A 12,746-nucleotide genomic window follows, 5' to 3' on the forward strand; every position below is an offset into this window, starting at 1 on the left:
AATTGAATTGGACCACGACAGCTTGATTTCCCATTCGGAAAATCCAACATTTTAAACCCTCTTTAATATATTCAAATTGACTGATTGATCCCCAGGACAGTATGTCAATGACATAACATAAAAGAAAGCTTTTTTAAAATTTGTTTCGCTGTGTTTTATCGCACATAAATGTGCAGAATTCCTGTGTCTAATACAGTAAACTCTGCACGTACTCGTGAATTGACCACCTTTACTTTGTCTCTCGCTGTAGATCGGCTCCAGGTGGAAAGATGTGGTCAGCAAATGTATCAAAGGTCACTTCCAGCCTCTCCTCCTCTTTTACTCCAATCCGGACGGGAGTGCTATCACCCCAGATGATGCCTCAAGACAAAACAGCAGCCAGTCTCACTACAAGACCCCTGTCAATGGAGACGTGCAAGGTTTGACCAGTCTCGGTTCTGCATTTGTTAATTTACTATTTTGACTGTGCCAACTTTTACTGGAATTAATTACTGTCACTGTAGAACTTCTGTTAGCAACATAGTTTTATTATATCAGGGAAGATGAGGTGCTGATTTAGTGTCCTCTTATGGAATAATAACATCAGATTCCTTTGAGAAACATTTATCATGGTTGTTAGTGCTGCTGAGTGTTATGTGTTTTTCTTTGCTTTCACTAACTATAATCCCACCCCAAGTGACCTATTTGATTATAGTGCCCATTAATATGAGGCGTAGGCGTGCAGCTACCTCTTATTTAGTATTTATAGTTCTCAGAATAATGCAGGATGTGGAGGTAATAAAAGAAAAACCCATTTCCCTCCATACACCCAGCTGGAGTTAAGTGTTTGACTAAGAACAAATGTAATTTTAGGAGTAGGTGGAAATTTGAAAAGACATGATGTTTTTACATAAAGTCAAATTCTTGCGAGGGTGGCTCTTTGTTGAAGTCGTGCTTATATTCCCTCGGCGCACATTTAATGAACTGTAAATAAAAAGTTCCTTTCATTTGCAAATCACCGTAAATGGAAATCAAAGTCAAACATCAGCAAACCCCCCCACAACTTTTTAAAGGATGTGTAAAATCCCAGATCATATTAGTTGCCTTTGCAGGCAGTAATGAAAATTTGTTGATGACAACAGCTGAACATCTCCGCTGTTTGGATTAAATATCCCTGGATTTGTTTGGTTGGGGAGGTTTTTATCCCCTTTAAAGATCCTCCTCCAACTCTCCATGCTGGCCTCGCCCCAGGTCCAAGCTGTGGCAGGCGCTCACTGCCCATCAGAGCTGACAGGGCGCCGGACCAAACTGGATGATCCTGCAAAAACCAAGGACAACATTGTGTAGATTTTGTAATTTAAATTCAGTTTCTTAGTTTCAGGTGCAGGCTGTGTGTTTATTGACATGAAATTTATGTTTTAACATACAACTTAAGTGAGAAGCTTTGGTATGTTTCCTGCATATATGGCTTTAGACTGAAATTTCCATATTTATGTGTTTCCTTTTTTCCTCCTCCGCAGGCGTTGAGTCTCCAGTTGTACCCCACAAGAAGCTGGACCTCACCAGGGAGAATCTGAATGCTCTGGCGGGCCAAGGTTCTTTCAAACATAAGACCTCTTCGACCTTTAGCAGGACCAGTGCTCAGACCAGTGGAGGACGGGGACCAGGTAAGAGAAGAAACATGAAAAATGGAATATGTTCACAATGCAATGATAGATAGATAGATAGATAGATAGATAGATAGATAGATAGATAGATAGACATAACCTAAAATGTTGAGAAACACACTGCAAGTAACTTAATCAAGTGTTTGTTTGATTTTTTTGAAGAGAATTGTTCCAACTTTGCTAGACCAAACAAAACTATGGTTTAAACACACAACATGTGCTCGAGGAAATGGAATGACTTGCAGACCAAGAGTCACACTGTGTGGTGGTTGTAGTTTTTAGCCTTGAAAGTCTGTTTAATTTATAAACATTTTTGTCTGCAGAGAGTGGTGACAAGCACAGATCTGGCATAGCAACCAGAGAAAGAGATAATTAAATGTCTTTGCTGTAAAACTAAATCTGGCCATGTTAGTAATACAGGAGGGGATTAGGGACCCTCGTTGAGGCGAGAGGTCACAAAGAGCTGCCGATGCTGCACATACTTAAGTGCAAGTAGGGAGAAGAGTGTAAATTGAGAAGAAGAGATTTGCTGAGATAAGTAAATGACCTTACTGGAAAGACAATGAAGCAAAACCTTGTAAACTGTATCTCCTTTGATATTATTGCACATTCTATGGTTATTATATGGCAGTGTAACATTCTGAAGGTCCTTGAGACGTGTGTGACATTGTTTCCCTTACGCAAAAGTTTGTTGCTTATGATTTGGTGAAAGAAGGGAAGTAAAATGCCAGTAGTCACTCAGAGCTCTCACAAGCACCACAATTTAAGCTCTGACTCATTATCTTGTGGACTGTTGCACATCTTTCTTTGTTGAAGAGAACATGGAGTCCCAAAAATATACTCTCAAAAAGCACCTGGTATGTTTTTTGAAACATCATGTTCTCTTCACAGAGATTCCTGTTGAAATCTCTGACAGTTAACAGAACCACCTTACGATCATGTTTTCCAGTGCCATGACTAATCATTGCCTTTCAAAGTGAAAATCTGCCAGAGACAGAGCAGGGAAGCTTCTGCATGGACATGTTTCCACCCTGCTGCCTTTCCCCTCATGTGGCAGAAAATGTAGCGTATACATCAGCACAATGATGTGCTGCAAAGTTTGCCTCTGTCTGCTCTGCAACTGCTCAGTGCCTTGGGGGTGCTGGGGACTAAGAGACGGAAAACAGTGACAAGGAAAAGGATGTAGTGACAATAGGTGCCTATACATCGTGCACTGAGATAAAAATAATTTTAATGGAGTCTGCAGTGCGAGTGTATATCCCCACCTGAATCAGCAGAGGTTCAACTGAGATTGGAAAAAAAGTAGTAGGTAATTAATGCTCTGTCCCTCCATTAGGGAAATTGTGGACAATTCCTGATGGTAACACCTGACATCTCTTTTTGTTTGAACAGTGAAAATTGGCACCAACGATCCCAGGAGTCGCTTCAGGGACATTTCTCGAGAAGTTGCCCAGAGAGCAGGAGAGGTGCGTGGGATGCATCCATCCAGAAAAGAGTCTGATAGGAGCGGTCAACGGAGGCCGGAGTCACGCTACAGAGGTTGGTCACAGCGCGGGATGTATACATGGGGACTGCACATGCAATTCAACACGTAAACATACACATGGGAATTGTCAGGCTTTAAGATACAAAAGGCTAGCCCTCCACCTCCCCGGCCCTTATGTAACCATCAGTTCGGGAGCAATGTGTCAGAAAGGGGATTAAGTGCTGACGTCTATTGGAGCCTGCCTTCATCCCACTCTCTCATATTCAGAGCCATTGGTTCCCCTCACTGTGGTCTACATGGACATTTACAAATATACATTAGAAAGTAGATCTATCTAAACAGTGATAAATACTGTATGACTTCACTGGAAAGAAATTCACATTCCTACCACTATTTGTGTGTCCCTTTTGCCTTATAAATTGAGTGTGTGTTGCTTCTCATCAGTTGGCTGATCGGTCGACTCCGTTAATACTCTTTTAGTTCATCACAGCTTCCAATTAAGTATCAGTGAAGGGATTATGGAGCACAATTGTAACACACTCCCAAATCCACCATGTCAACAGCAGTAGCATGTGTTAGCAGCGAGCTCACGTCCCATTATGATTGAATGCAGCAAGCTAAAGGAGGCTAGTGTCGTTGCTGTGATGAATAGCATGGCTGGAGGTGACACTACAGTAATTGATGAATAGCATGGCTGGAGGTGACACTACAGTAATGTAAGTAGTATAAATTTACAGCAGTGGGGCTCATGCCCAGGCTAGCACTTTGCTAAAAAGTCTTCTTCAGAGAAAAAAAAACACTCAAGAAAAGCTTAAGCAACTTCGCTGCTCTGCTCATATCAGACTGTAGGATAACCCCGAGGTATTTATAAATGATTNAATGTAAGTAGTATAAATTTACAGGAGTGGGGCTCATGCCCAGGCTAGCACTTTGCTAAAAAGTCTTCTTCAGAGAAAAAAAACACTCAAGAAAAGCTTAAGCAACTTCGTTGCTCTGCTCATATCAGACTGTAGGATAACCCCGAGGTATTTATAAATGATTTCTGGCTGTATTGATTCAGACATGTTACCGTTCTTTCAAAATGATCCACAGCCTTGTGCACCGTTGACAACACTGCAGAAAAGTCTTTGAAACACACTGGTATCATATAGATGAGCGAAAAATGTGGAGAGCAATGTTTAAAGTGATTTAACTCTGGCACACAGTCAGCAAAATCCAAAGCAATAGGGACTGTATCTCTTGTGGGCTTTCCAAGGACTGACAGTTATATGTAGTATTAAATTCACTTTTTGTACCCTCAAACATGACGTTACCTCAAATCAGATTTTCCAGGTTATTTAGATGACTCCAGTAGAATGCATGCAGCCTCTAATTCAAGCACTGTCAGCTTTAACTCATGAAAACGCACTGGATAGATGAGCTTTATAATTTAAATTAGGACTCGCACAAGAAAACTATAATGCCACATTTTCCATTTGAAATGACTGATTTTATTTAGAAGACTTAAACACATCTTACACAGACAAGCGAGTGCTGTTCAGAAATGTCTCTGTTGTGTAAAAGAATAAGGGTGTGGGTACATGTATAGCTTGATACAAGTGAACTGGTTTCCAGGAAGGATGTCTGGCCGTATATTTTGAAAGTGGCTATTATGGCTGGAAGTGTCCTTGGAATAGCAGACGCACATCCGTTACACACTATCATGTGATGACATGTCACTTATGGATTCGGAAAGACACACACATGTATGCACATACACACGAAAATACACCCAACATCACTGCTGCCTTTTATCGTGTATCTGCATGAATGTTTGTAAGAGAGCTGGCTCCCGTCTGTGTACACACCGTAGACGAAAGTCGACTGCTGTTGGCTGCAATTCACACCTTCCTGTCATCTGCACCCATAAATGTCAGCAACCCTGTTGTTGTCATGCCCTCCCTTCACTTTCTGCCCAACCTGCACTTAAACACAGTTTTGTGTCTTGGTGTGGAGCTGTCAGTGAAAGTCAGTTTTTGGTCCTATCAACGTTAGAATTTGAATAAATGTTTATATGTTTGAATCTATTTAAAAATGTGTTATGCTGTTCTTATAGTTCAAGCTCTCATGAAACTTCTTGTGTTTAAAACCAGATCCAGGTCAGGACAGGACCTACTCCCGCTCCGTCTCCCCTCCAGAGAATGGCTTCAGAAAACACCTGGAGACTCGTCTGTACAGCAGCCAAGGAAAAGGTCCGACACGGACTGAGAGAACACCCCACCTTGGTGGACGGTCCTCACATGATCCTACTCGCTCTCTCTCGAGGGTCCAAGTGTTGCCCAATGTGCCCAGTATCAGCAGTGGTCATCACAGCCGGAGATTAGAACAACTCTCCAACGGTTATGATACTGACAGCAGCCAAGACTCCAGAGAGCGTCCCGGAAGTCGCAGCAGGTCCAGCCGCCCCTGGAAGCCCATGCGGGAGGCTCTTAATGTGGACAGTGTTATAAGTGGCGTCGGTAATACGGGAAGTCAAGAGCGAAGGCAGCATAGCCCCCGCAGGAGACCCAGTAGTCAGTCGCCCACCCGGGACCGAGAGCGAGACAGAGATTTTACGTGGGGAGGCCGAGAAGAGCGCAAACCCAAGAGCCTAATGACCATCTATGAGGATGAGCAGAGACATGAAACAGGTGGCAGCCGAAGCTCGCTGGACTCAGATGGCCGCGGCGGCTACAGTGACAAGGACAGGTCAAAGGGCTCAGCAACTCTAAAAATGCGGAATGACAACTGGAAGATCCAGCGAACTGAATCCGGATATGAAAGTAGTGACAGACTAAGCAATGGCTCAGCAAATCTTGACTCACCTGTGGTAGAGAACCTTTCCTCTAAGGACCTGCGGCCAATCCTTGAGCTGCATCTGACGAGGTAAAATAGACTGTCTGAGTTCCACGTTTTTATCAGCCAGGTACACAAAATGTTGGCACACAAAGGGCTATCACACAATTTTTGCTGTGTGATGCCAGCGTCAGAATGCTGCTGTGTCATCCCATGCCCCAGTCATATCAGGATTTGAGTCTCAAAAGTGCTGCCATCTTTAAATGATTAAACATTACAAACAATCTGTTCTAAGAATAGCAAGACCCATTTAACATAAATGCACACAAGGCAGATGTGCCAGCCTTATTATGCTGGGCTGTCATTTGTTGGCTTTGTAGTACAGGTCTTGTTTGGAGATAATTATCTCAACTAGCTGACAACTCCTGTATTCAGAGGGGAGAGCCAGCAGATAGCTGACTGCTTCAACCGCAAGTGAATTATTCAAGCCCGTCTCTTGACAGTAAATTGGTGAAGCAATCCTTTGATTATCAATTCTGCAACATACGGTGAAGATGTTCTGGGGCGGGGTTAAGGCACTGAAAATGCTTAAAATTTGTACGTTTACTTTGGTGTAATATGGCCTCACTTTTTTTCCCCCACCAGTTTTCATTACAATATCTTCATAGTTTAACAGCAGATGCTTCAAAAAGAGCTTAAAAAAGGAAACCACATGTGCCCCACAGTAAAAGTCAAGAACAACAATGGATAAATATGTTCAAGAGAAGAATGTTGCAGGAATTGGTATCAGGGTACACTACTGTAAATCAGTCATGATAAAAAAATATTAGTCATTAAGGGTTTATTTCCCCTTTATTGCTGCATGTCTCCATGTTATTCATTTTAAGTGGTTGGTAAAAGATCATGCTCTGGAATATCTTGTGGCAGTCCACAATGCATAAATAATTGAATTTATTTTGTATTTTAGGGATCATTTCCTTCCTAGAAGAAGTGATGATTTGAAGGCTGACATGTTGCACTCTACATTTTCCACTGGTAAGTAATTCTCCCACACTTTTATTATTCCATAGCATTTCAAATGTGCAGTGGTTAAATTTTGGGCACATTTAGACTTTTTGTAGGTTTCACCAAAGCAAAAATATGAAATATGTAGCCATTATTTTGTAATTTAAACATGTAAAACCAGAAGAAATACAAGTTTTTAGTGTGTTAGGTAGTGGAAATAAATCACACATTAAAATATCAGTCTTTCACAAAGGCTTGGCCCTGACATTATACAAATTTCCCCTGCCCGTAGACTTCCGTGTGTTGTAGTGATCTGAAACATTAAGATAGTACTAAGCAATTTCCTTGATTTATTGTTCCATCAGTACTGTAAGGTCACCGCCTGATTGAAGGGATACTGTATGGAAATAAGTGTGCTCTGGTTGCTCACTGACTGGCCTTGACCTTTTTTTCCCTGAGTAAAGTTTATGTAATGCAGCACGCAGAGAAATGTACGTGGGCTTAAAGGAAACACCAAGTAGAACACTGGTTTTGGTTGTCTCCTTCTATGCAAAGTCAACGCTTTCAACATTATTGACAGAATAAAAAACCCTGGCTTGTGTCAGGTCCTCTGTCCTTCCTCACACTTTACATAAAATGTGAAATAGGAAATGGTGAAAAAAAAAAATCACAAGGACTTAAACCATTAACCACAGTGAATAATGTCCTCTTGCATCAGGAAGAAGACAGTTTTAGATTCATGGGGATACAAAATCTGGGGAGGAAATCGGTTTGGACACAACTACTGTTAAAGAAAAAAGTCTGCAAAAAGTGAAATATGATGAGCCTCAAATATGAGTCATGTTGTGCAGTTGCAATAATGGTTATTTTTATCTTCCAGACAGGATGGAGGGAGATTAGATGACATGAATAGCACTCGGGGGTTTGTCGCCTGGACACCCTTCACATTCTTTATCTAGCACATGCTTGCTTGTGACACAGTATCAGCACAGAGAAAATGGATTTTTTTTTTTAAATTAACAGATATCTTGAAAAATACCTCACTAATTCCCTCAACAGGAATTTGCTGTGTTAATCCTGAATAAAAGGAGAAGATGAGTGAGCTTGCAGGGGCCACCCAGCTGTGCCCAGCCGGGCAGAAAATGCCATGACTGGGCCTGTCAGAAGGTGGTATTCAAACACGAGGCAATGAAAATGCCATTTGGTAGCGCTGCAGTTATTTCAAGGTCCCAAAGAGTTCCGACATGCAGCATAAAAACAGCAGCAAGAATCTTATCTGCCTTTAGTTTTATTCAGAGTTGAAAATAGCTTTTATACAAGTGCGCTGAGTTTGGGCAAACGAGCAGAAATGCGTCGTGTTGAATGCTGGTCTTGTCAGTTCGCCTGTGAGCATTTGCACATGCAGAGTGATTCATGTGTAAGAATCCCTGGCAAAGAGACCAACACTTCTGTGGCAGGCATGGTTATTTATTCACTGCTGCAATCTCTCTCTTTTTCGCATTTCTCTAAAGGATACCCCCTAAAAATATCACCATTAAGTGTAGTCCTTATCTGATCAAACCTATGTTGTTAATTGACTGCACAAACTTAATTTTTGTACAAAGGTATATGTATTAATACTTTTCTTTACTCACTCAGACTGTTTGCCCCCTAGTGCCTTTAAGGAGATATGACAGTATCAGTATTCAGTACACACTGAAGCAGGTTCATTTGCTAGTCTCCTCTTTGATTGGTATAATTTCACAACTCTTTTGTATTTGAAAACTATCTACAGCTGTATCTTAGCTTAGTCTTGATTAATTTGACGAATGCTGTAAAATGCTGCATTTTAAAACATCGACCTGGCTGAAAAACTTTTAAAGGGCCTTTGAGTTAAATTCCTGAGGAGCTATTTTAAAATCAGTATGGGATATTTATGCCCCGCTGCCTGCAAATTGTATTGACAAGCTGCAGTTAATGTGTCCTAAGTCAATTTGGCCTGAGTTCAGTGGCCTGAGCTGCAGTTTCAGAGAAGGCTGAGCAGATTTCAGTGTCCCATTAAAGTCCAAAATCCTTTCTAAAAGCACACACATGTGGGCGGGCAGTTGCGAGGAGCTCAGTTGACATTTTGACCACAGGCAGTCATTCTTGTGCTCGTTTGTCGCATCAAAGCAGGCTCTTCTTAGTCACCTTATTGACAACCTTTATCCTTGTGAATGAACCTCATTGAGCGACATTACACCAAAACGGAAATGGTAGCAGAACATCCTGTCTGTATCAGCATGAAAGGCCACGGCTGTCAGGAGATAGGGCCAGTTCAACCTGCTATCTTGACAGGAAATCACGCCTTTACTCAATTTGTCCTGATTGGCTCCGGTGTCTCCTGCAGACCTCATTAAGTCCTTAGAAAAGCTCTTATTGCACACGACCACACCATTTTTAAGGTTATGATTACATAAATGGAGGAGATTTTGTTCTTAACTTTGCCCCCATGTATGTATAAAACCTCAAAATTAGGATTCATGTAGAGGATTGCAATCTTAAACAATGCTTGTGATGAAAAGTTCATAAAATGTCCATTGTGATTGCATACATCTTCAGCAGTGAATGTGCATCTAAGATTTAGCATGTTGAGAGCTGCAATGCTAGTCACTGTTAATGTGTTAATGCCATGGGGGATGTGTACATATTTCTATTGTGGCATTTGGCTCCCTGTTTCTATCCCCATGCCTTATCAATAGACTCAGAAACAAAGGCTATTCCAAATGTGTGATGACTTTTTTGGACAGATAAAAGTGTCGAAAACTTGGCATTTTTTCCAGGGTTCACGTTTCTTCCCCACATAGTCCAGGTCTTAATGAAAAGCCGAACTGCAAATATGCATGCGAGCCTGATTGATGTTCAAGAATTTTAAGTACCCCAGACAGCAGTACGCACAGAACTACAAATCTCAACTTGACAGCCTTAGAACTGAAATGTGTAGAGATTTTTTTTTCTTTTTCCATTTTTTGTCGCATCAACAAAACTTCAAAGGGCTGTCAGGAATTTTTGCATGTACAATTTCTCAAAACCTAGTTTGGGTTTGCTTTCATGATCTGTATAGAGGCACATTTTCTGTTTCCTCTGGGAGTTCCTCACTCTGGCAGTTTGTGTAATTGAAATGATGTCAGATCGCTTCTCTGTTCCCCCTCAGTTAAATGTCCCGAATAACTTTTAGTGGATAACAAACAGGTGCCTCTCTTGAACTTTTCTCAGAGTTATTCCTTCTTTTAGAGTGGAATTAGAGACAAGTCTGTGAGTGATTTACATGAGCAGAGCGTCTCGATACTGACAAGTGTTTAAGGGATGAATATATAGTCGCACACGCAGCGTGGCTCTTAATATGTCAGCCACTGACAGCTCACGCATTTAGCAAGTTCAAGAGAACATGTATGCATATGAGACGGCTTCACTTTCTTTAATCCTGTTGAGCAATTTAACTTTATGCTTTCCAGTTAACATGGGAATGTCAGGGAAATTTTGTCGCACACCACTTGCTTCAGTTTAGATAGCACATTGAATGCCACTGAACCGCAGCCTAATCCATGCAATCACAGTACATGGACGCTTTCCCAGGCAAGTGCAGTAGGCCATGTAAACAGCAGGACACCTTGAGTACATCTGTTTTGCTGGCATTCGCGGTTACATCCCCAAATTCCGCTGAAATAGATGTTTTCTGGAGATTAGCCAGACCCTGAACCAGAAGAATTGATTCACGTTAAATTCAGATGGAATTATAGCGATTGTTTGATGGCTGTTTTTTGAAAAATCTTTTGATTTCCACCGTGACGGACAGGCAACAACAACGCAGCCGCCTTGCCCTTTTGTTATCCAGCTGCTTTCTCCTTCAAGCTTTCTCCTGGCAACAGTGCATGTGACCGTAACGATGAGGGGATTTTCTAGGGACAAAGCATTGTAAACTGCATCCTTTTTTTGTGTGTGTGTGTTTTTGAGAATGATATTGTTGCAGTTGCTTGCCAACATTGCAGATCAGCGTCATCAAATTGTGAATTGCCACATGGACTTACCGGCTTAAACATGCAATAGTGTTGTGGAAGGGATCTGGAGTCTGGAGTCTGACCCTGGCGTAATTGCATGCCAGCACAAAGGATTTAGCCACTAATGCTTTGAGAGAGCACAGGGGGAAAAAAGAGGGTATGCTGACACATCACAGATGGTCCTCAGCCACTCACTCTCTTCCTTGTACTGTTAGTCAGCTGTTGTCTGTCTCAGGCCTTGTAAATCACACCCACCCTGCTAACTTGGCTAAGCTCCACACCAGCCCCCACCTAGGGACCTGTTTCTAAACATGTGTTTTTGCTGATCTAATGCGTGAAATCAGCTATTATCTCCAAATTAACGCAGCATAATTCTTTGACATCACATTATGACGTTAATCGACTGTTAGAATTTTCCCTTGCTTTCACCAGCGTGCGTATGCTCCAACTTCTAAATCTGCTCGAGTTCATTCAGGGTCCTTATTGTTTCATTAGTGCTGTTAGCTCAAAGCTAACAGGGCCTGGATGTGAACCCAAATTCCCTTTGAGGGGCCATGTTCTTTGGCTGGATCAGACAGTCAGAGTGGTACACAGGGGGCCTGAGGGCGCTCTGCCAGACTAGCTGCTTTGATACTTCCTCTCACAGCACCAGGCAAAGGGCCTCACCATGACCCCAGTTAGATAACATGTCTTTGCTGGAGAGACACAGGAAAAAAAATACTGTAGCCATGTTCAAATAGAAACACATGACAGATGTTACCTAGCTCTGTTTTTTTGACCATCTGGTAGTGATGATGATGAATTTACAAATGAGTGTGTTGTGATATAAAATGCTCATGAGGCTTTTCTGTTATCTAGGTGAACAAGGAAGACAATCTCCAGATCTGCAAGATGCAGACAGCCTCTCTGGTCAGCCAATACGAAGGTAAAAAACGACCTCTTTTCTGTAAGTAGTCAGTTGATTTGGAACAAGTAGAATACTGATGTTTTTGTTTATGCTCTGTATCAGAAGAAGAGCCTTCCGATACACTCCTGGGATCTTGGAAAAGAACAATGGTCTGGACAGTGAACATGAGGAAAACGTGGACGGCAGCCCCGTGAGCCCCGTGCCTCCTTACTTAGCAAAGACCAGCAGTTCTGAGTGGAACAGCTCAGATGACCTCGCTGGACCTTTCTCTGAACAAGAGGAGACTGGCACCGTTGACCCTTTCTCGCACAACTATCCCCCACCTTTACCCCCGAAAACTTTTGGCAGCAGTTACGCTGACCCATCTGACGTCCACTCCCAACCGCCGGAGGTGCCAACCCGGACACTTTCCAACAGTGAACCCAAAAATGGCTCGTCCCCACTTTCGCACACCACCCTCCGTCGGTGGATCGAGACGCCTGCCGAACACAGGCTTTCGTCAGATGCCAGCTCCAAGTCGGGGTCGTCGGACCAGGACAGGAACGATCTGTCGGCCAGCGAGAGTGACGAGAGGTTACCCAGTCCGAAGCCTGGGCACGATGACAGTACAGACTCCCCTGGTCCGGCTGATATAGCTCTTCCCACCACTTACTTCTCTGTGGATAGCTGTATGACTGACACGTACCGGGCCAAATACCACAAGAGGCCTGCCTTGTACATGAAAGCAGAGGACCATACGTCATCAGGGGAGAGTGATGTGGAAGGGAGGGGGCTCCCTTTGCCAGATGTTCAGCCACCAGAGCTTTCCAAAAGCAGATCAGATGCAGGTACCATATGCTAATATAAATGCTATTTATGAGCCTTTTGGAAAT

General features: G+C 42.5%; 1 protein-coding gene across 2 annotated transcripts in view; it reads left to right on the plus strand.

The window, feature by feature from the left end:
* The window catches only part of LOC126404249 (inactive ubiquitin carboxyl-terminal hydrolase 53-like), a 33,812-nt gene that overhangs the window by 19,521 nt on the left and 1,545 nt on the right, over window positions 1-12,746 (plus strand). Inside the window, exons 10-16 of one of the 2 annotated variants that reach the window (XM_050067335.1) lie at window positions 251-419; window positions 1,500-1,646; window positions 3,039-3,185; window positions 5,265-6,036; window positions 6,914-6,981; window positions 11,826-11,892; window positions 11,980-12,701. In XM_050067335.1, the coding sequence (XP_049923292.1) occupies window positions 251-419; window positions 1,500-1,646; window positions 3,039-3,185; window positions 5,265-6,036; window positions 6,914-6,981; window positions 11,826-11,892; window positions 11,980-12,701 (2,092 nt within the window). Of the gene's footprint in view, window positions 1-250; window positions 420-1,499; window positions 1,647-3,038; window positions 3,186-5,264; window positions 6,037-6,913; window positions 6,982-11,825; window positions 11,893-11,976; window positions 12,702-12,746 lie in introns of both variants that reach the window. The other variant, XM_050067334.1, reaches the window with a different exon arrangement.

Source organism: Epinephelus moara, chromosome 17 (assembly GCF_006386435.1).
Source record: "Epinephelus moara isolate mb chromosome 17, YSFRI_EMoa_1.0, whole genome shotgun sequence".
Lineage (NCBI taxonomy): Eukaryota > Metazoa > Chordata > Actinopteri > Perciformes > Serranidae > Epinephelus > Epinephelus moara.